Below are 24,346 nucleotides of genomic sequence, written 5' to 3'. Positions count from 1 at the left end.
TCCTCCAAATCTTAATTTTCATTGTAACATTCAAGATGAATATCGAAACCTTCAGATTCTTCATGGTTTCTAACTTGTTGACGTAGTGAAATTGTTTCATTTTCACTTCCAGTCATTTCTGGTATCTCCAAGCCTAAATGCTTGAAACTGTCATGAATTGTCTTAATGCTTATTTCTCACTGACTATCGGTGACAGAAATCACTGTTTTTGAACACAAACATGTGCAAGCAACACTATTTAAAAACGGTTTGCTCTAAGCATGGTTTAGTAGCCACACAAGTGCGTGCAACTGACACTAGATAGAAACATTGGCAACATCTCCTGCCCCAATTAAGTAGCATGATGTCCCAAATAAACGAAGGGAATCCCGGCTATTTTTCAATTGTTTTTTGTCCCAAATAAGCAGCTGCCCTTGATTAACTGATGGCCCAATTAACAAGAATCCACTGTATTACACATGCTGAAAATGTGAAATTAAAGCAGAAAATAAACATGACCGATCAAAGAACATTAAATAACTTGCTGACTTTTTCCAGATAAAATGACCTGAGTCTTGGACCTGAGCTATTAACTATCACATTAAATGATACCTAAAATGATCTTTCCAGATTATGAGGAGATTTAGCTTGGTTATATGCATTAGCACCTGAAATGGAAATTGAGATGTAATATTTTGGTCCTTTATAAGTCAGTATCAAAGTAAAAAGCGTATTTCCCCCCCGATTGACAAGGAAAATATGAGATAAACTTTATATAAGGGTGTGTGTTCACATTAAATTTTTGCATTTGTGTAAAGTATTGGATGCATATGAATCCTGTTTTGCATGTGTAGGTGTAAATGATGTTCCAATGGATCCTTCTGACCCTTCCTTTGGTATACTTGAGGAAGTGGATATGAGGAGGAAGATTTACTGATACACCAACCAAAAAGAATTATTGATAATCCAGTACTAAGTTAATTCAGTGAATGAAAATTCTGTTTGGTATTTGTAAAATACACAAAGTATCTTTATACATTATGATTAAATATTTGGAAATGTATATCATCCAAGGAGGAATACTTTTTTTAATAATAGGTGCAACCTGATCATTCAGATCTAATATATTTAAACAAAAACATACAGTTGCAAGAAAAGGTTTGTGAATCCTTTTCAATTACCTGGTTTTCTGCATTAATTCCTCATAAAATGTGGTCTGGTCTTCATCCAAGTCACAATAATAGACAAACACATTCTGCCTAAACACACAAACAATTGTACTTTTCATGTCTTTATTGAACACTTTGTTTTATCATTCACAGAACTGGCTGGAGAAAGTATGTGAACCCTTGTACTTACTAACTGGTAGAACCTCCTTTCAGCAAAAGTAGCCTCCACCAATGGTTTCTGGTAGCTGCTGTTACAGTGGCAAGGAGGAATTTTTGACCATTCCTCCATACAAAACTGTTTCGGTTCATTAATATTTCTGGGATACTTTGCATGAACAGACTTGTTCTGGTCATGGGTTAGGTCTGGGCTCTGACTTGGCCATTCCAAAATATAAACTTTCTTCATTTAAAACCATTCTGTTGTTGACTTACTCTTGTGTATCGGATCATTGTTGCATCATCCAACTTCTATTAAGCTTCAGGTGTTGGACCGCTACCCTGACATTCTCATGTAAAATGTCCTGATACAATTTTGAAATCATTGTTTCCTCAAAGAATGCAGGCTGTCCATGCCATGAGACAACAGAGCAGCCCCAAACCATGATGCTCCTTCCACCATGCTTCACAGTTAGGATGAGATTTAGGTGTTGATATGCATTGCCCTTTTTCCTCCAAACATAGTGTGTACATTTCTGCCAAAAAGTTCAACTTTTGTCTTTATCTGGTCACTGAACCTTGTCCCAGAAGCATTGTGGAACATCCAAGTGGTCTTTTGCAAACTTGACACATGCAACAATGTTTTTATTTTGGGGAGGAACTGTTGTTTCCTCCAAGGTGTCCTTTCATGAACACCATTCTTGTTCAGTGTTTTTCTTATCGTGGACACACGAACAGAGACTTTAACAAGTTCCAGAGATTTCTGCAGGTTTTTTGTTGTTGTCATTGAGTTCTTTTTCACCTCTTTCAGCATTGCACATTGTGCTCTTGGTGTGGTCTTTGCAGAGCACCCACTCCTAGGGAGAGTAGCAGCAGTACTGAATTTCCTCCATTTGTAGACAATTTCTTTTACTGTGCACTGATAAGCACTCAGGTCTTTAGAAATGGTTTTGCAGTATATTCCAGCTTTATGCATTTCTACAATTCTTCTAAGGTCCTCTGAAAGTTATTTTGATCGAGACATGGTACACATAAACAGATATTTCTTGAGAAGAGCAGGCTCTGTCAGTAACCTGACTTTGTGTGTCTTTTTTAAGGGGTGGGCCACCTCTACAGCTCACATCTCCCATCTCCAATCTCATCTCATTGGTTGGAACACTGTTGCAGAAGGCATTACCCCAGAGGTTCATTTACTTTTTTGAACCTAGACTGTGATAGATTAAATGGTGTACTCAATATTGAGAAGAAGCACAATTGTTTGTGTGTCATTAGTTTGGGCATACTGTGTTTGTCTATTATTGTGACTTTGGAGATCAACTGTAATCTATGAGTAACTAAAGCAGAAAACCAGGTGATTGCAAAGGATTTGCCATAATTTTCTTGCAACTGTTTAATGAATTGAATGCTGTAATGAATACAAAAGCATTTATTTTAGCAGTTCAATCAATATGGCTTTATAGAAATGCTAATTACTTCTTCCATTATTGTATCAGGCACAATTATTCTGAAAATGCTTGTTTTACGCAGCTCTTCCTGTTCAGGCTACCAGCAGTGATGTTTGGGCGAAACCTTTGAATACTTACACAGGGTCTGAATCTACTTGCACTGAAGTAAGTATATTCATATCGAACATTCATGATTAGTGTAAGAAAAGATCTACTGAAATGAACGTACTATATCTTGTACAGTAATATTCATGAAAATCCTAAATGTTTTACATTGTTTAACAGTTAGTGGCTGTATACCATTTTTACTTTGAGCCAATTCTGAAATTCAGTTGCCTTGTGACACCCCCATATCCCTTAATACATCTGTGAAATAAAGTTCCAAATTTTTTAGATGAAAATCATGAAAATTTTTTTGCATCCATTCAAAATCTGAAAGGAACAGAGTTAATATTTCAGGTTAAAGGTCCTTTTTTTAAAACTGGAGGAGAGAGGAAGCAAATTGATGAATGTAAACACAATGCAGACTGCATTGCTGTCATCCAGGTCAGCCAGTGCTAATAGAAGGAAAACTTGTCAATTTAATTGATGTAGTGACCTATTCTGATACAGAGAAAATAAGTTATAGAATTTGATAACAAGACAAGAACACTAGAATGGAGCACTCACATTCAGTCTACATTGGCAAGAATCATCGTTCCTGCTACTTTAATTCTCAGCCAGTGTCTCTGTATCTAGTCCATCTGTGATGTTGACTCAGTTTTCTTCTTTTCATTAACACATTTGGGTTTGCTGGGTGAGTCCTACAGCTTTGCATTCTGCAATTTTTATGTTCCATTGCTGGTCCGTATTAATCTATCAACCAGATAACTTCATTTACAGCATGGCAAGCCTGACTCCTCCTATCTCAAACATTTCTTCTGTCCTGTCCACCCACCTGCCACCTTCTCTACCACATATAATTACTTTTTTAAAAAATCTCTTTCCCAGTTCTGATGAATGGGCTCAATAATTAGTTAATTTTCTGCAGATGCTGCCAAATGTGCTGACTATTTCCAGAATTTTCAGTTAATATTTTAAACAGTTTTACATCTCAATATTTGTTTAATTATTGAGCTACAGCCTGGAGTGGGTACTTCTGGTCCTTTGAGCCATGTTGCATAGCAACCCACCAATTTAACTTCAGCCTAATCACAGAACAATTTACAATGACCAATTCAGCTAACAACCAGTACGTCTTTGGACTATGGGAGGAAACCAGAGCATCTGGTGAAACTCGCACGGTAACGGAGAGAACATACAAGCACCTTACAGGTAGTGTTGCGAATTGAACCCAGGGCACCTGTTCCAATACATTGTGCTAGCCACTACGCTACCATGCTGCCTTGTGCCTCTATAAGGTGGTATAGGAAGCGGTGTGGGCATGCAACCTGTGACTCAGTAGCATTTTTAATACTGTCTTTTTGAAGAAAGGCAACCTGGGAAATACATTAAATATATGTCAATGTAGAAACGTAATTTTAATTGTGTCATGTACACAAGATACATGATTGTATTTTTGTATCTTAAGCCGCTAGCACTTTAACACTTCTGGTATTATTTCTGGTAGAGTTTCAAGGCAAGTCAACCTGACAGTGGAGTTGAACTCAGTGCTGATTCTCAAGGTTCATCTGCAACATCCTCACAGCGAAGCTCACCGTATGGCGCTCTGAAGCCAGAGGGAGGAGTAGTGACTGAAGTAAGTGGAGCCAGTGCAGACTCGTCAGTAGATAAATCAAATGGAAAAACAGAAGATGCGAAAGAACCACGGCAAAAATCAGAAAGACCAGAGAGCAAGGTAACAGAGTATTTGTGGGGGGGGGGGGGATTTCTTAATACTGCACTAAGTCATGGTTAAGTTGCTTTGTTGTTTGTATTGGCTTGCATGTTAGTGGTTCACAGAGCAATCAGAAATACTGTCATGTTTGAATTAACGTAAGATAGCAAGGATTTGGATAACTGGGTGAACTGACTTGATTCACTTTATTGATGAGATAATTTGGGAATCTGATGTCTTCTGTGGGATTACTTGGCTTAGTTTTATAGAGTGGTAGAGTTGTGGGGGTACAGAGTGTGTTATGACTTCACTGGATTTAACAATATTATAGGTTACTTGATGTCATTCAAGTTTAGTGATACATCTGAATAAAGCTGATAAGTTGTATAAATGAAATACTTTCTTTCTAGCATTTAGAATCATGCAAAAAGTGATTTTATTTCCTTTATTTGTGTTTAAAAAGATTCCAGACCCAGCTGAAGGGCAGAGCAAAGACCACAAACCTGGACCAATAGGAAATGAACGATCTCTGAAAAACAAAAAGGCTAAGGAGTGTCTGGAACCAGAAGGAGCAGAGCGAAGTGATGGGGGCATCAATTCAAAAACTGCAGCTGATAACAGAGCAAATTCCAAAACGGGGCTGGATTTGCACGTAGACTCTGTCATTCCAGTTCCACCAATTGAGTTTGGAGTGAGCCCGAAGGTAAGTTCTATTTGAAGGCTGAAGTTAATAGCTTGTGTTATTCTCTCAAATCCATGAATTGTCGGTGTGCAGCTCTGAAGTGTGTAATTTTTGCTCATGTAAATATTGAACTCTCTGACGGTGGTGTCTGAAGAGAGGATGCTGACCAAGTTGCACGCCATCTTGGACAATGACTCCCATCCACTCCGTAATGTACTGGTTAGGCACAGGAGTACATTCAGCCAGAGACTCATTCCACCGAGATGTAACACTGAGCATCATAGGAAGTCATTCCTGCCTGTGGCCATCAAACTTTACAACTCCTCCCTCGGAGTGTCAGACACCCTGAGCCAATAGTCTGGTCCTGGTCTTATTTCCACTTGGCATAATCAACATTATTATTTAATTATTTATGGTTTTATATTGCTATATTTCTACACTATTCTTGGTTGGTGCGGCTGTAACGAAACCCAATTTCCCTTGGGATCAATAAAGTATGACTGTCTGAAATCACAAACCAATTGCTTAGAATATTTAGTGTCACCTCACTAATGTGTTCAAGTAATGCTTAGCACTGTATATTGTAAATGACAGAGGAAGAGATTGAAAAAGAGACTGATGTATTTCATGCATAGCATATGCAATAAAGTCAGAGAATAGAGATTTGGCCGTCATCTTTGTGCTTTTGTTGGACTCCTCAGAATTCTGCCATTCATCTGTTTCATCTCATCTTTTACTGCATATTCTGCATAGTCTCATAGTTGTACTGCATTAACCTATTCTAGCAGTAATGATTTTCACTTTCTAGCACTCTTTAAAATAATTTCTCATTTCTCTATTTAAATTCTTAGTAACTTTTGTATGTATGGTGTCTTGTTTATTCCCTAAATGTACTATACATTCACGGTTTTAATAACTTTTTACAGTTCAATCTTTCCTATTTTAAACTTTTTAGTTCTGGTACTGTAACGTTCTCCTTCCCGTGTAACGAACGCCGAATTTAACGTCGAGATAAACCACAGTTAATAAGAACCAGATCGCAGTAAGATTAACCATTTACTGTTCACTCTTCACATTAACATATGGTGAAAACTGTTGATAAAACAATACAAGATTGATACAGTATTTGTTCCTTCCTTAATATCACATTTCAAGTGTAAATACTTGCAAAGGTGACTATAACTACATTACACTAAGGTGCAGTATACAGGGAGAGTTTACCTGCTCCATTGACTACTTTAAATACACTTCCATGCAAACTATCCGCGACTCTTTAACTAACGAAAGCATAAACATTATCTACCGTCGTTACTTCTAACAGGATCGGCATTAACATCTTAGTTCAATATATCGATTATCTATTAACTTACAGCGTTGCTCTCACTGTGATTTCTCATGCCTGCAAAACAACTTCTGCTCAGGTCTGCCTCATGGTAAGCCCCCACCCTCGCGCTAATTTCAAACCAGTATTTTCCCACAAGACGCGGCGAAACCGGATGTGACGTCATCACATGCCGATATATTTTACATGCAATGAATATACTTTAAACACTTCTAATTCTAACTAGAAAATACTATCGAATGAATTACTAAGCGGAAATATTATAAACTAAATAACTGTCGTAAAGACAGCACAGGTACCATTGCATTATCTTCTATATGTCACTGTTTTTTGCAGATGTTTCTTTTATGCGCAGCTGTCCTTGATGTTCAATGACTTAATTGCTTTTTAATTCTATTAAAAAATTTACTGGAGAAGGTACATTATATGATATTGAAAGTTTTCTCTGTATGATGAGTAGTTGATGAACGAGGTGTATTTTTCCTGATCTACTTTCCTGTAGTCTTAATTTTAGTTGCACTAAACCTGATCTAGAATTTACTGTGTATTAAAAAGAAATTACCTTTTTCATCAATTAAGGTTTATCTTAGGCTCTTAATATGGGCTAATTCTCAATGAAGCTTTTACTGGATGATATGGGTCAGGATATTGTTTAGTCAGTTTGGTAATTATCATGGAGGTCTGAGTCAATGATGTATGCAGTCGGCGATGTTTAAGGTTTCTGTTTCTGGCGGTCGGTGTTGCTGTTGATAGTTTTGCTTTGTTGAACTAAGATATTTGTTTGTTATTTTAGGATTCTGATTTCAATTTGCCTCAGAACTCCGTGCCGAATTCTGTTTCCAACTCAATCACTAAATTGCAGGATGTATTGGTGAACAATGTGAGTATTATATTCCGAAGGGATTGAAACATCGTACTTTCAGTTCTCTTTGAAGTTCCAAGACCAAGCAATGGAAATGTATTTGTGGCTTTAAATCTTGATTTAAATATCTTGAAAACAATAGTTTTTCACTTTTTTCCTTCAAGATAGCATTTTGTTCAACTTTTGTGAAATTTTCATATGCAACTTTACTGAAATTAAAATTATAAATCTTTGACTGGCATGTATCCTTCCTTTTGATCTTTTCTCATTTAAATCTATCAATATAACTATTCCTCTCTCTTTGTGTGGACATGTAATAAATTAGGGACAGAAACATGCTGCCTGGCCCCTCAAATCTGGTCTACCATTTATTAAAATCATTGCTGATCTTGCATATCAAGAATTCATCTACCTTTACCATTATTGAAATACTTTGTCCCTCAAAGAGCGGTGGAAGCAGAATTTCAAAGACTCTAACCCGAGAGAGAATTTTACCTCCCTATTTTTAAACAGATTCTATTTTTAGATTCTCCCACAAGAGAAATGTAATTTCCATTATCCACCCTGCCATACCACTCATGTTCTTGTGTTTCTAAATGCTAGCAGACTCAAGTCTGGCTTGTTAAACATTTCCTTGTGCAAAGCTGGGTTGAAGTCCTTATTTAGTACGATACTGTTTTTCAGGTGACGCTGAGCCAGTCAATCCCTATTCTGCGACGAGAGCATCTCCAGCAGGGTCCCAATCTCACTCCTGTTTCCATATCAAGCACAGACCTTACATTAAAGGTAAGCAATTGCTCCATCCAATATCTGTTGTCTCAACTTTTAAAAATCATTCAGCACAGGATGACCATAGTTCATCATTTCTGTGCTTGGCTTTGAAAATGCTGTCATTTAAATTATTGCAAATTATTTTTCCTCAAATGCATATTCATTTGTCTGTTCAAAGTTCCCGAGGAATCTGTTCCACCATTCCAGATTACAACCTTCTTTAGAAATAAATTCTGGTTTTATTTCCTTTGATTCTTTTGCTGTTTATGTATCTGATTACTAATGCATTTGCCACAGGAAACTTCCTATTGTATCAGAACCCTTCTGAATGAATGTTTCATTGTGTCTTTGAGCTAAATGAAATTTCAACTTGTTCTTGCGTATACAACTGCTTTCACTAGCCACTTTTCTGAAGTAGCCTGTATACTTGTGACTAATACCTTGCAAATGAGTGTGTTGATGAATCATGGTATTTGGAAGAAAGTGCTTTTGCATTTAAGGCTTTTCAGTTAGTATTTCTGTACGCTATACTATTCTCTATATTTGAATAGATGGAATCTGCTCGCAAAGCCTGGGAAAATTCTCCTAATGTTGCTGAGCAGAGCTCTCCTGGTAGCAGTAGTGCCAGTACACAGACTCCATGTAACACTGGCCCACCTAATGGTGTAGGCTACAGCTCAATTGGATGTTCTTCTGTGCCACCTATGCCCATGGTGTCAGTTGCACCTTCAGTATCTTTGCCAGGTATGTAATTTTCTATACTTATTGACATTAATGCTTGCCTTTTGATTACCTTAAAGGACAGCTTGACTTTTAATTCTGGTAGTCAAATTATAAAACAATTATGGCAATGCTTTCTTGTTGACTTGCATTTTATTTGATTATCATAGCACAGTATTAATAAAGCATTAGCTATGGGAAAGAAGTCTCTAGGATTTCCGTCTGCCAAAGATTGCATGTTAGTGACTTATTTACTGTTAGTGTAAGTAATTAGAGCAGCCCATGCAAATATAAGTCCTTACAATTAGAGGAACTTTATGTGTGTTGCTTGTTTAAAAAGAAGCTAAATATATAGATCCTTCCAGATTAGGCTAATTTCTGGGATACAGCACAGATTGAATACAATGTAGGGATTGCACTTTGATAGAGGAATACAGGTATAGATAATTTTCTAAATAGGGAGCAATTTCAGAAATAGGTGCAAAGGGGCTTAGGATTCCCTAAAGGTTAACTTTGCAGGTTGAGTTAGTAGTAAGGAGGGCAATCATTTAGTGAGGACTAGAATATAAAAGAAAGGATGTAATGGTGAAATGTTATAAGGCATTGGTCAGATCACAGAGCAATTTTGGGGCCCATAAATAAGAAAAGATGTGCTGGCATTAGGGTCCAGAACAGGTTTATGAGAATGATATCGGGAATGAAAGGATTAACCTATGAAGAGTGTTTGATTACTTTGGCCTTTACTCACTGAAGTTTAGAAGAATGGGGGGTGGGGGTATTATGGAAACCTACTAAATATTGAAAGTCCGAGATAGAGTGGTTGTGGATGTTTCCAATAGTCAAGAGTGTCTAGGCCCAGAGAGCACAGCCTCAAAATACAAGGACTTCCTGTTAGAACAAAGATAGGAAGGAATTTCTTTAGACAGGTGATGTTGAATCTGCAGAAGCTAAGTCATTGATATACTTAAGTAGTTTAAAGTTACAGGGAATAGGCAGGAGAATGGGATTGAGGGGAAAATAAATCAACCCTGATTGAATGCCAGAGCAGACTTGATTGGCTGAATAGCCTAATTCTGCTCATATGTCTTAGGTTTTATTTCCCAGGATTTGTGCTCACAAATTAACTGGGTAGTTTTTTTTTATTACTGAAAGCAAACTAATCCTACAAAAATGAATTTGCTTTACAAATTGGCCTGTTTTGAAGACTGTCCTCCATTAGTTTTAGGTAACTAAGTTAAATCCACTTTTACTTGATTTTAAAGTTTCCAGTGATGGTGGGGAGTGAGTATTTCACCTTTTTCTCTGGATAAAATGATATATCATCTTAGGAAATATTTGTTTTTAACTTGGGTCTTTGTAAGTTAGACATTGAACTTGCAAATAGGAAAAAAACATTTTCTTGTGGTTTTTCAGGGAGCCATATTTCCCCTTTGTACATGGATGGTCATGTTTTCGCCAGTCAGACCCGCCTCCTTCCTCAATCAATTCCACAGCAGCAAAGTTTCCAGGCTGGACTCTCTCAGGTAATGACAGCGTTTTCATTCATATTTTAAATGAGGCCTATTACCTGTATTTGCAACTTAAAGTCTGAAAATCTTTCCAGTAATAGTGGAGTGTGTCTGCTGCCTTCTGAATGTGATATTCTAAAACATCTGACATTGTTCAGGTATAGCAGTTTGAGTTCTTCTGTGATACTGTTATCCTAAAGCACTACACAAGTTGACAGATATCAGCACTTTTAGTTAAAATTATGTTACGGCTTCTGGGTGTAGTGGGGCAAAAATAAGTATTGTCAGTTGTAACAGGGTGCCATGCTTGTTATCATGGCTGATTGCTTTTCTTTCTTTAGGCTGCTGCAGCACATCAGATTCCAATGCCCGTACATACATCCTTACAGGCCCAGGCACCCCTTGGATTGAGAAATGGATTGCCTGTCTCCCAATCTCAAGAGATGTTTGGTTCAATGCAGCCATTCAGGTACTAGTCATATCATTTCAAAATAATACGGAATTGTCTATACAGATACAAAAACAATTAATCTGAAGTTTATCTTGTTCACAGGTCACAAGTGTATATGCATGCCAGTCTGTCTCAGCCATCCACAATGGTCTTGTCCGGGGCTCCTCTGAAAACTCCATATACAGCTTTCCCTGCAGTTCCAACCTCCGATATGGTAAAGCCACAGCCAGGGTCTCATTATCAAGCAATTGGAGGAAATCAAACACTCATGTATGAAAGTCAACTAAACCAACCTGGGCTCACCACTTCACAGATCCTAGACTCTCAGCTGATACAGGTTTAAGAAGTTACTGTGATCTTTGTTCAAATAAAATGCAATTTTATTTCAGTAATAATTTATTGCCATCAAACAATTTAATCTTAAGATTTTCATTTTTGATGTGCTTGGTTTGAACTCAATGCATTGTACTTCTCTATGAACCTCTTGCTCCCATGTTTTCATTTTAAAACTTTTTATTTATATGCTCTTTTAATTGAATTAATTTGAAAACATGGATTTACCTAGAAGAAATCTACATTGATTTTTTTTAAAATTCAATTGATTCCTCTTAGAAAAGAATGCGTGAAGAGAGATTGTAGTCTAATTCTAATCATTCTCTGCTTTAGATGAGTAGCCTCACCAATATTTTGAGGACCTAACAAGGAAGATAATATTCTTGAAAGTATAAAATCCTTTATTCCAAAGAGCTGGGTTACTTAGTTATTGAATGTATCCAAGACTGAGGTTGATAAGATTTTTTTAGATCCTAAAGATATTGATGAACATGAGGATAAGGGAGAAAAGTGGAAGTGAGCTCAAAAGATCAAGCAGGTATAATAGGTTGTAAAGCCTGTGTTACTGCTATGTCCTGTGGTAATACAAAATTTTGGCAAACTCTTTTTGTAGCACATTATTTTATTTCTGTGAACAATTAGAATTTCATAGAGTTGTAGTGCCGTACAGCATTGAAACCGATCCATCAGTCCACCCTGTCCACACTGACTGTGTTAACCAGTGAGGTAGTGACATTCACCTGTGCTTGGCCTGCAGCCCTCTACAACTCTCGTTCATATAATGATACAGATAGCTTTTGCATGTTGCTAATGTGCCTGCTGCAACCATTATTTATGGCAGCTCATTCACTACCTGGTTTCATTTATGGCACACTTCCCTTTGCGTGAAGGATGATGTCCCTTTTAAATTTCTTCTTTCTGATGTTAAACATATGCCTTCCCTCCCTGAGAAAAAGACTGTACTTCCACCCTGTCTATGCACATCATGATCCCACATATATAATATCCCTGTCTAGTCACCCCTCAATCCTCTGCATCGCATTGTAAAATTTTACTATAAGTCAGATAAACATCGGGCTACAAATACAGAATGATTGTATATTTATGGAGATGGGAACATGATTGATCAAGGGTAACACAGAAGCTAGTGCTGCAGCCGCACAGTTCTGCCAACCACAGGTGTGATCCCATTTTCAGGTGCTGATAGTATGCAGTTTGCATGCTCCCTGTGACTGGATGGGTTTCCTCTGCGTGCTCTGGTTTTATCGTTTATCCAAAAGGTTTTTAGTAGGCCAGTTAGTTGTAGCTGAGTATCAAAAGAATCTAATAGAGGGAATCCTAGTGGGCATGTGAGAGTTAAATAGTCACAAGAAAATTAGAGCAGAAATGGGAATACTCAGAGAGGCCTCCTGTGTTGTGGGGAAACTGAAAAGATTGCAAGAAAGAGCAGGATGCCACAGTGGAAAAACTGAAGAAGATCAGATGTAGCACTGAGTGGGGAAGAAACAAATATGTTGAAGCACATCTCTATCATACTGACTTTCAAATCTCAATCTTGGTTCTTTTACTACTATTGGGTTTTACCAGTAGATAAAACAAAATTTATCTTGTATTTAAGTACAGCATGTTCTTCAGTCCTCAAGCATCTTACCCCATTCATTTAGAATATGCCAGATGTGTAACTTCACTCCAATCCCCAGCTCACTTTGGTTGCAGTACTTTTTATGTCCTGCTTTAATCAGAACAATCTGTCTTGGATCTAAAGTAGTTAAATCAGAAAACATCTATTGCTTTTTGTGGTTTCAACTTTCTTCTATCCACTGCATGTGGACATCCTTCCAACTTTTCTTCTAGGTGACCATACTCTTGTTTGCATCCTCTTGTTGCAAGAAACCAACTAACAGAAAAGACTCTAAACCTGTCATCTCAGATTTTAAATCCTAAAATATCAGCATTTTCTATTTCCATACACATGCACCTTTGATTTCTCATTGGTCTAACCCCTGGCTTTGTTCATTGTGAAGGTTCAAGATACAGTACTGTGCAAAAGTCTTAGGCACCCTACGGTTAAAATTAAATTTCATTTTAGACGTATATTTTTTGCCTTCTGCATTAGTATGTCAGTAGAAAAGTGCAAAATTTAGATTTCCAAGCATTAATTTTCTTTAAAAATTGCATGTTACAGAGAATTAAATAAAGTAATGTGGCGATCCACTTTCTGCGCAGGTGAACCGGCTCACAAATAGCCAGCACGTGGGGAGAGACATTAGTAATGCAACTCCGACGTAATTTCCGCCCGGAGAGGGCGGGCGCTAGGGATTTAAATGCCAGCACCGCGAAGTTTGAATAAACTAGTCTCGAAACAACTTACCGACTGCGTGTCATTATTTCAGTGCTGTGTGTAGCACATCACTACATTGGTGACCCTGACAGTCCAAATGGGATTTGGACCAAAGATGACCGACTCTTCATCTGTTCATGCAGTTTCGCTGAAACTGCCGACTTTCTGGACGCTGTGACCACGCATGTGGTTTAGCCAAGCAGAAGCCCAGTTCCAGATTCGGCAGATATCCTCTCATTCCACGCGTTACTACCACGTGGTGAGCGCCCTTGACCAGCAGACGGCCACCCATGTTGCGGATTTCATACAGTCGCCCCCGGAAGAAGGCAAATATGAAGCATTCGAGGCGCTGCTCATTGGGACCTTTGGCCTCTCACGGGTGAGCGGGGTGCGCGCCTGCTGCACCTGGACAGTTTGGGACAGACTGTCGTCAGCATTGATGAACGAGATATGCTGTCCCTGGCTGACGGACACAAGCCCTGCTTCATGTTCGAGCAAGCGTTCCTGGAGAGGACATACATCTGCTGCTGGCCGACGCAGATTTCAGCGACCCCCAGAAGGTGGCTGCCCGGGCAGACATGCTGTGGAAAGCCAAGAGGGAGAATGTGGCGTCCGTCGGTCAGATTACCAGGCCACGTGCCCAACAGCAGACCAGACCAGGCCCGGCAGGGGGGCGCACACAACACAGAGGCAGGAGTGAGGAGGCCAGTGAACAGTGGTGTTTCTTCCACCAGCGGTGGGGCACAAAAGCCTGCTGTTGTCGCCTGCCCTGCAAGGGCCAGAGCCAGCTGCCACTAATGACTATGGCTGCTGGCCACCAGGACAGCCTCTTGTATGTCTGGGACAAACAGTCAGGACGCCGCTTCTTGGTCGACACCCGCAAGAGGAAGCCAGGACCCACCCTGAGGGCCGCAAACGGCAGCACGATACAGACCTACGGCACCTGCACAGTGCAGCTGCAGTTCAGCACCAGCCGGTTCACATGAGACTTCACAGTGGCCTAACCACTCCTGGGAGCGGACTTCTTGCGAGCTCACAGCCTGCTGGTCGACTTGCAAGGGAGAAGACTGGTACATGCCGAGACTTTCCATGCGTTCTCCCTGGATGAAGTCAAGTTGCCAGCCCCACTCCTGGACCCCATTACACTGGCGGACAACAAATTCACCAGAATCCTGGCGGACTTCCCATCGATTCTGGCACCGCAGTTCACGGCAGCCATGCCCAGACACGGGGTACAGCACCACATTCCAACCCAGGGACCACCCCTCCACGCCCGCGCACGAAGGCTCCCCCCGGAAAAGCTCTGCCTGGCAAAGGAGGAGTTCAAGCGGACGGAGGATTTGGGGATCATATGGCGGTCCGACAGCCCATGGGCCTCCCCCCCTGCAGATGGTGCCCAAAGCAACTGGGCTGGAGACCATGCGGCGACTACCGCAGGCTGAACGAGGCTACAACACTGGACCGCTACCCTGTGCCACACATTCAGGACTTTGCAGCAAACCTGCAGGGTGCATGGATCTTCTCCAAGGTAGACCTCGTCCGGGGATACCATCAAATCCCGATGCATCCGGATGACGTCCCCAAGACAGCACTCATCACTCCTTTTGGTCTTTTCGAGTTCCTCCACATGCCGTTTGGCCTAAAGTATGCCACACAGACGTTTCAGCGGTTAATGGACGCGGTGGGACGGGTCCTGGACTTCGCTTTCATCTATTTGGACGACATCCTCATAGCCAGCAGCAGTCATCAGGAGCATCTGTCCCACCTCCGTCAACTCTACGCCCGACTGAGTGAATACGGCCTCACGATCAACCCGGCCAAGTGCCAGTTTGGTCTCGATACCATCAACTTCCTGGGCCACAGGATTACCAAAGATGGGGCAACACCTCTGCTCGCCAAGGTAAATGCGATCCGCCACTTTGCCCGGCCCAACACAGTCAAAGGCCTGCAGGAGTTCGTTGGTATGGTGAACTTCTATCACCGTTTCCTCCCCTCAGCAGCCCATATCATGTGCCCTTTGTTCATCCTGATATCGGGTAAAGGCAAGGACATTACTTGGGACGAGGAGGCTGCGGCCGCTTTCGTTAAAGCCAAGGAAGCCTTGGCAGATGCCGCGATGCTGGTGCACTCCAGAACGGACGTTCCGACCGCCCTCACGGTGGATGCATCCAACACAGCAGTCGGTGGGGTGCTGGAGCAGCTCATCAAGGGGCACTGGCAACCCCTGGCATTCTTCAGCAAGCACCAACGACTACCTGAACTCAAGTACAGTGCTTTCAACTGGGAGCTTTTGGCACTGTATCTGGCAATCCGGCATTTCAGGTACTTCTTAGAAGGCAGGCCATTCGCCGCATTCACGGACCACAAACCGTTGACCTTTGCATTCACGAAGGTGTCCAATCCCTGGTCGGCTCACCAGCAGCGACATCTGTACTACATCTCCGAGTACACGACGGACATCCAGCATGTCTCGGGGAAGGACAACGTCATGGCGGACGCACTCTCCAGACCAGCTGTCCGGGCCCTGTCTCTGGGGGTGGACTATGCAGCACTGGCGGAGGCGCAGCAGGCAGACGATGAGATGCCCGGCTACAGGACCGCAGTCTCGGGTTTGCAGCTGCAGGACTTTCTCGTAGGCCCAGGTGATAGAACCCTCCTGTGCAACGTGGCTACCGGCCAACCTCGCCCCATCATCCCGGCAGCTTGGAGGCAGTGGGTTTTCAACTCCATACACGGTTTGGCGCACCCATCTATCAGGACAACCGTCCGGCTGGTCTCCAGCAAGCTCGTGTGGCACGGACTTCGCAAGCAGGTCAGTGAATGGGCCAGAACGTGCGCGCGGTGCCAAACAGCCAAGGTGCAGCGGCACACTAAAGCCCCGCCGCAGCAGTTCGAACCCACCCACCGGAGGTTCGACCACATTCATGTGGATGTCGTGGGCCCCCTACCTGTGTCCCGAGGAGCGTGGTACCTCCTAACGATGGTAGTCCGGTTCACGAGGTGGCCAGAGGCGGTCCTGCTCACTAACATCTGCCAATTCCTGCGCCCGAACACTGATCACAACCTGGGTAGCACGCTTTGGGGTACCGGCCCACCTTACCTCCGACAGAGGCGCCCAGTTCACCTCCAGCCTGTTGGGAACGCAGCTGCACCACACAACTGCCTACCACCCACAGTCGAATGGACTGGTGGAACGCTTCCACCGTCACTTGAAGTCTGCTCTCATGGCCCGCCTGAGAGGACCTAACTGGGTGGACGAGCTTCCCTGGGTCCTGCTTGGAATTCGTACAGCGCCCAAAGAGGATCTGCACACCCCGTAAGCCGAGTTGGTGTACGGCACGCCCCTGGCCGTCCCGGGAGAGTTCGTACCAGCCCCAAGGGGACAAGGGGAAGAACCCGCAGCAGTCCTGGGCAGGCTACGTGAAAGGCTCGGCAACCTGGCCCCGCACCAACTTCACAGCACGGACGGACCCCGACCCATGTACCCAAAGACCTGTAAGTTTGTGTTTGTACGAAGGGGCGGACACTGGACGCCGCTACAGCGGCCGTACGAGGGGCCATTCAAGGTGATCAACAACAACGGGTCCACGTATGTTCTGGACATTGGGGGGAGAGAGGAGGTTTTCACGGTGGACCGACTCAAACCAACAATGTGGACTTGGCGCAGCCGGTCAAGGTTCAGGCACCATGGTGCAGAGGCAGACCTCCCAAACTGAGGTTGATCCCGATTATGTGGCGAACCACTTTCTGCGCAGGCGAACCGGCTCACAAGTAGCCAGCGCGCGGGGGGAGACTTTAGTAATGCACCTCCGATGTCATTTCCGCCCGGAGAGGGCGGGCACTAGGGATTTAAATGCCAGCACCGCAAAGTTTGAGTAAACTAGTCTCAAAACGACTTACCGACTGCGTGTCGTTATTTCAGCGCTGTGTGTAGCACATCGCTACAGTAACATATTAAGTAATAGACTACCTTTTCAAATAAAAACTTGATTACTTTGTAGATATATAGCCCAGTGTATGATTAAACAAAGATAACAAGCAGGATGCTAATGATCAATGATAAAATAAGTTGGATGAACTAAACTGATTAACTGAAACAGAAATGGGTGTAGAAGGAATCAAACTGAGCGAAGGACAACCAAACTAAAAGGTGAGGGGTGTGGCAGATGTGACAGTTTAACCTTTAAATCATCAATTCTTACACCATGGCAAAAATGGGTATTGCAACAAGATACAAGTTAGTCATCCTGCATCAGCAAGGTCTCTTCCAAGCAGAAATTTCGTGGCAGACTGGAGTTTCAAGATGTGCTGTCCAAGCTCTTCTGAAGAAGCACGAAGGGGCAAGGTTGAGCACCAGAAGCACAGTGGTTGACACAGAAACTGTGTGCAGCAGACAAGAGATACATCAAACTAAGGTCCTTTGTAAATTGGAAGAAATCCATCACTGAATTTGCAGAAACCAGTGCAACCCAAGTACACCCTCTTTTGTCCGGAGATGTCTTGTCAGAAGTGGTCTTCATGGAAGAGGTGTTGCCAAAAGTCCATTTTGAAGTGGAAGCAAAGCCAAGCAACTCACTGAACAATGGCAGCAAGTGCTCTGGACTGACAAGTCAAAATTTGAAACATTTGGCTCAAGCAGGAGGCAGTTTGTTACAGCCGAGCTGGAGAGTGTTACATGGGTGAGTATCTGCAGTCAACGCAGCAGAGATTCTGTGCAGGTTTGAGGCTGTATTTCTGCAAATGGAGTTGGTGATCTGGTTGGAATTAATTCAGATCTCAATGCTAAGAAATTTAAGCAGATTCTCATCCATCATGCACTATCATAAGGGAGACATCTGATCTTCATTCTGCAGCAGGACAATGAACCCAAAAACATGGCTGAGATCATAAAGAAGTATCTTCAGCGAAAAGAACAAAGGGTTCTACAATAGATGATATGGCCTCTCAACATCAGCGACGGTATCTGGGATCACCTGGAGAGACAGAACCAAGCAAGACAGTCACAGTCTGCAGAAGAACTGTGCAAGTTCTCCAAGACACTTGGAACAACCTATCAGCCAATTTTTTTCTTAGAAAACTACATGACTGTACCTAAGAGAATTGATGCAGTTTTACATGTAAAGGATGATCATACCAAATATTGTTTTGATTTAGTTTTTTTTACTGTTTACTGCTCTTTAAAATTTTTTTGATATTTATAAACTTTCATTAGTTTTGAAAACATTTTGCTTTACAGATTTTTTTTTACATATACCTAAGAATTTTACACAGTACTGTAAAAGGTTTGTTTCTTTTTGAGTGAATGTCAGTATTCACTTAAAATGATATGTGACAATGGTTAACTCTTTGCTACTTCCAGTGGCACTTAGACATGGTAGGTTTCTGTTGTGCATGCAGCATATTGAATCTAATGCATGAATCATGTAATTTACATTGGTATGATTAGATTCAAAAATTAAATTACCTTTTCTTTCTGTGTTTACAGGTGACCATGTCCATGCCTGGATCCCAGTTGTCGCTACCTAGATTTGGCTCGGGCCAGCAACAATTGATTGCATTAACGCAGTCCATCCAGCTTCCCCAGGCACAGAGCATGAGTGTTGGAGGGACCAGAAGAATCTTGCCCCCAGGATCACAACCTCCTATTTTACCTACTGGCAGAGAGGTCAGATCAGTTGCTTTCACTTTGGCATGTGGAGATTTAAAATAAAAAGCAGAAAAAAAATTCCGTTTGGGCCTCTGTTGGTGCTTATCATATCCATGAGCAGTCACCTTTACACTGAGAGTTTTGTGTCTGGGGTTCATTCCCATGACAACACACACGAGGTCAGCAGGTCAGGCAGTATCTATAGAGATGAATAAACAGTCGACATTTTGGGCTGAGACCCTTCAGAACATATTTGGTGGTTGAGTCAGGAATGAAGATGGCAGTTACAGTGCATATAAAAAGTACTTACCCCTCTTGAAGTTCTCATGTTTTATTGTTTTACAATATAGAATCATAATGGATTTAATTTGGCTTTTTTGACATTGATGAACAAAAAAAGACATTTCTGTGTCAAAATGAAAACAGATCTCAGCAAAGTGATCTAAATTAATTACAAATATAATACACAAAATAGTTGATTGTTCAAGTATTCATCCCCATCAAAGTCTCTCCCATCTCAGCCACTGAAGCCTGTAACTCCTCCAGAGTTGTCTTAGATCTCTTGGTGACCTTCCTCACTAGTCCCCTTCTTGCACTGTCTGCTGTACCATATTATTTCCATTTCTTAATTATTACTTAACTGTACTCCAAGGGATATTCATTGATGTTCTAATTTTTTTTGTATCCATCTCCTGACTTGTGCTTTTCAATAACCTTTTCTCTGAGTTGCTCGGACTGTTCTTTTGTCTTCATGGTGTAGTTTTTGCCAGGACACTGACTCACCAGCAGTTAGACCTTCCAGATATAGGTGTATTTTTACTACAATCAATCGAAACACCTTGACTCACTTGGGGCTCCAAAAACAGAACTAATTATGTGACTTCTAAAACCAGTTGGCTGCACCAGTGATGAATTGGTGTTTCATATTTAGATCAATTTGTAGACATTAAAAATTAATTAAATCCACTGTGATTCAATGTTGTACAAAAATAAAACATGAAAACTTCTTGGGGGTGAATACATTTTATAGGCACTATAGGTTGGATTAGACGAGTGTTGAAGGAATATTGAATTGAAGAGTTATTGAAACAGGGCAGGTTAATGTAAGTAGGATGGGTTGGCTGTAAGCAGGTTGATGATTCCTCATGAAAGGTCTTGGCCCAAAACATTGACTGTTATTCTCTGCATAGGTACTGCCTGACTGTTAGTTTGGCTGACGTGGAATATAATTGCCAATATTGACTATTTACACTGATGTTCCTGTTTTGATATCTGCTTTACCTATGTAAATAAACATTGAATAAAATTCCAAAGAAGTTAGACTGAATGCTTAAGGAAAGTTATTGCACGTTACAAAGGGTAGAAGTGTAGATCTTCACTGTCAATCTAGTACTGGTGTTGGACAAGTATAATTGCAGTATTGTGAGATTGTATCACAAAGCACAATATTTAAGTGAAGAGAAGATTGATTCATGTCAAAATGTGTTTTTTTTTCAGATTCCACAAATTGATCTGAAAGCTTTTCAATTTGCAGACAACAAACAGATTTCCTCTGGGATCTCTGGAGGTCCTGTACCAAACCTCTTCAGGTAGTTGCCTTTTGAAAAATGTTTAGGGAAGTAATTGTGTTTATTTTTAAATTCAGTGTCGTTTTGTCTTATAATAGGTTTTGATTTGTACTATTTGTGCCAAATCTGATGTTTTAAGCTAAGTGTTGCTTCATTATCATGTGTAATAAATCTGGTTTTATTTTGTGAATGGACTGTTCCATGCACAGCTCACTTTAATTTGATTTAAGTAAAGAGGAATGGAGTTGAACTTATTATAAATTACTGTATGGATTGTTGATATTTCATTTTATTATAATAATCACTTGTTCACATTTTGGCAGTGCATATTCATGGTTATTCAGATGCTGATACCCATTTAAAGCTAAAGTACAGATTGAATTCAGGAGTTTAGCATCAAATGGGGAGGAGAAAATAAATTTAAAACAGATTTGTTTCACACCTGGTGAGGGAATATTTTATTTGCATTTGTAAAATTGACCAGTGGCTGAACAATGAAACCTGACCAAAGGAAGAATTAATCAAATTAGATAGTTTTTTCTTATAATTTCATGAACCATTAGACCCCTGTGCTAATTTATATGTCTGTTAATTTAAAGATAAGAAAGATTCACGGTTTGCATGTATTTTTGCTTCGTGCTTCAATGTGTTCTGGTTCACTTGTATTTTTCAGACCTAGTTGTTCAAGCCCAAGTGGGAAAACTTCTGGACCCGGACCAGCTGCTAACACAATGGGCCTAAATATTCCCGGAGCTATCCAGGGCCACTACGCCCAGCAGGTTTGTGATTACGCCTGTGAATAGAACTTTGATGTGAATGTAAAAAATATGGGATATGACAAAAGAGTGCTCAAAGTTTTTGAATAAAATCTGATGATGTAGAGAGCAATTAATACATGCTGGAAGCATATAAGAGGAGATGTTTCAATCAAGCCCGCTGTTAAACTTAGTAAAATAATCTATCCATTCCAGGTATTCATTCAGTAAACCTTCTTTAAATTACTTCCAACATACTTGCATTTTTCCTTAACCAAGGAGACAAATAATGTATATCAGTCTCCCAGTATATCTACGTAATTACCTCTCTGCTTTGTATTCAGTACCTCTAGCAATAAATAATTATGTTAACTTTTCCATATACTTCCCTTTTGCATAGCATAAGGGAAATATATGGGAAAGCTGACAGACACTTGAACCTCTCTGCATCTCAGGCTTCTGTAATCTCTCTGTTCAGGTAATTTCTATTTTTTTTTCCTGGCAAAATGGACATACATTTCACTTTCCTTTGTCCCTTAGAACTACCTGTCTCCTTCAAACAACTTGGGTACATTTGTGTATTGAGCAAAATTAGGCTAAAGTTTTGTTGTTTCAGCATTTTGTGAATAGAGTAGCTATTTGTAAATCTGATGGAAATTATACTAAGAGGATTTGGAATATTAAATCCAATATCTCACTGGCTGAAGGTCTAGTAATCATGGTGTGCAATGTTTTGCTATAGATTACAAGTGGCATCAAAGGAAAATATTTAATCTGGAATTGGTCTTAACTCTTTTATGATTCATTAAGATTGTGGCTGGTCTTTAACTTGACTGGCATTGCCTGCACTAACCCCATTATCTTTTATTTCCTTAATATTGAAAGATCTATTGAACTTGGCTTGAGTACATTCGGAATGAGCCTACATAGCTCTCATAGATAGAAAATCACAAAAATATGGTTGAAATCCACTTTCTTATGCTACTGAATAGTCACCACATACAGCACCCCTCCCACCCCATATGTTAAGATTATAAAAGCTGTTTTATAGATTCCCCAACTACAGACAATATCAAATCTCCATCTGCCCTGTTAAGCTTCTCATGAATTTGTTTCAATTCATTCTTTTAAACAGTAAAGAGCTTAGGACTAGTCTGCTGAATCTCTACTGCCATGCCAGGAATGGAAATGGGTTATGCACAATTATATTTTACCAATATATTTATTAAATTGTTGGAATCTAACATGAAACTACTTAAAGGCAATTAATTTTGTTTTATTTCCCCGATTTCTTGTTCAATTTATTCAGATACCACCTCCACCCCAGGGCAACATGATCATGCACATGAGGCCTCCCAATGTAGGAACATACCCAACTCCAATACAGCGTCCTGTAATGCAAATGAACAAAGGGCCCATTGCACCTTCTATCACAGTACGCCCGCCTCGAATGCATAGCTCCAGTCGAGAAAATTCTGTGCCAGCAATTCGCACTTGCAACTCTGAAAGAGGAGAAGAAGATATCAAGGTGAGCATGTCTAAATGGTGCAAAAACACCAAGATCTTTCTGCTTCCTGTCTCATTCCTACATTGTCAAAAAAAGTTGAAGTCCCTCCTTTTGGGGTGTCGGTTTTCTTCAGCTTTCTACTCTACCCAGATTTTACAGTGTCCACGTTGAAGTAAGCAAGATACTGCTATTTGCAACTTGTGCTATTGCTATAAATGGAAATAAGTAAGAACTGTGTATAATGAGTTTCTTCCTGATTGGGAAAGCTGACCTAAAGCTCTTCATTGAGCTCCATTGGAGGAAATAATCAGTGGCACAATAAAAACATAAGCAGGATTTGGCCCCTGTGCCTGCTCTGCCATTCAGTAAGATAGTAGCTGATCTTTTATCCCAGTATCTCTTCCTGCACAAACCCCTATATTCTTTACTGTGCCTTCAGTTAGGTAGTGAATTACTAAGCTTCACCAACATCTGAAGAAATTCCTTCTCATCTCTCCTGAAGGTCCAGCCCTTATTTTGTGACTGCAACTCTCAGTTTGAGACACCCCAGGCAGAATTCAGGAGGGAAAATGTAAACTTTGTATCTAGTTTATCAAGCCTTTATGAATTGATAAATGTGACACGGAGCCCCTCATATGAGAAAGCCTCTCATCTTTCTAAAATGAAGAGATTACTGGACTAATCTGCTTAATTTTTCCTGTTGCAACGTGCAGTGTCCCAGGCATCGTTTTGATGAGCCTTTCCAAACTCCCACAAAGTTGCTCTTTTTTTTCCATGGCTACAATATCAACAAAATCACATACAGCTACAAGAGGAAATCTGCAGATGCTGGAAATTCAAGCAACACACACAAAATGCTGCCTGGCCTGCTGCATTCCACCAGCATTTTGTATGTGTAGCACATACAGCTACAGTTCAGTGGGAATTATCCTACATTGCTTATGAATTATTTATTAACTACTAGGATATAAAAGTATGATTATACATACTCTCCCCAGGTTAGAATGACCAAGTTATGGATCAACAACTCACAAAAGAGCTGCCATAAAATTGTTGAAATTCTAAAGTTTGACCTACGTGCATGAATTAATTCTTATGAACAACAGAGCTAACTTATTTTCTCTCTTTCGCTCTCACTCTCTCACACTCACTCACTCTCCACATATGGTCATTGATCCTATCATACTTAAGTGCTTTTGATGCTGTTCATTATGATTACCATATCAGGTGTTTTTGTGTATTTTGCAACCTGTGGACAAATTTGACTTGTGGTTATATGTAAAAACAGAACCTG

At 40.7% G+C, this 24,346-nt stretch overlaps 1 protein-coding gene and 1 non-coding gene across 3 annotated transcripts in view; both read left to right on the top strand.

Moving 5' to 3' along the window:
* The window catches only part of prrc2b (proline-rich coiled-coil 2B), a 72,767-nt gene that overhangs the window by 43,350 nt on the left and 5,071 nt on the right, over positions 1-24,346 (top strand). For both annotated transcript variants that reach the window (XM_059994093.1, XM_059994092.1), the window contains exons 20-32: positions 2,832-2,914; positions 4,359-4,586; positions 5,029-5,268; positions 7,383-7,469; positions 8,136-8,237; positions 8,774-8,966; positions 10,356-10,465; positions 10,792-10,919; positions 11,004-11,238; positions 19,061-19,240; positions 20,720-20,811; positions 21,464-21,569; positions 22,855-23,073. In XM_059994093.1, the coding sequence (XP_059850076.1) occupies positions 2,832-2,914; positions 4,359-4,586; positions 5,029-5,268; positions 7,383-7,469; positions 8,136-8,237; positions 8,774-8,966; positions 10,356-10,465; positions 10,792-10,919; positions 11,004-11,238; positions 19,061-19,240; positions 20,720-20,811; positions 21,464-21,569; positions 22,855-23,073 (2,003 nt within the window). The remainder of the gene's footprint in view (positions 1-2,831; positions 2,915-4,358; positions 4,587-5,028; positions 5,269-7,382; positions 7,470-8,135; positions 8,238-8,773; positions 8,967-10,355; positions 10,466-10,791; positions 10,920-11,003; positions 11,239-19,060; positions 19,241-20,719; positions 20,812-21,463; positions 21,570-22,854; positions 23,074-24,346) is intronic.
* On the top strand, positions 835-920 carry LOC132377553 (small nucleolar RNA SNORD62). Its single transcript, XR_009506691.1, has one exon. It is a non-coding gene; the product is annotated as a small nucleolar RNA SNORD62 (small nucleolar RNA).

The sequence above is a fragment of the Hypanus sabinus genome, chromosome 18 (genome assembly GCF_030144855.1).
Source record: "Hypanus sabinus isolate sHypSab1 chromosome 18, sHypSab1.hap1, whole genome shotgun sequence".
NCBI lineage: Eukaryota > Metazoa > Chordata > Chondrichthyes > Myliobatiformes > Dasyatidae > Hypanus > Hypanus sabinus.
Note: the sequence above shows the minus strand (reverse complement) of the source record. Positions and strands in the feature narration are given on the sequence as shown.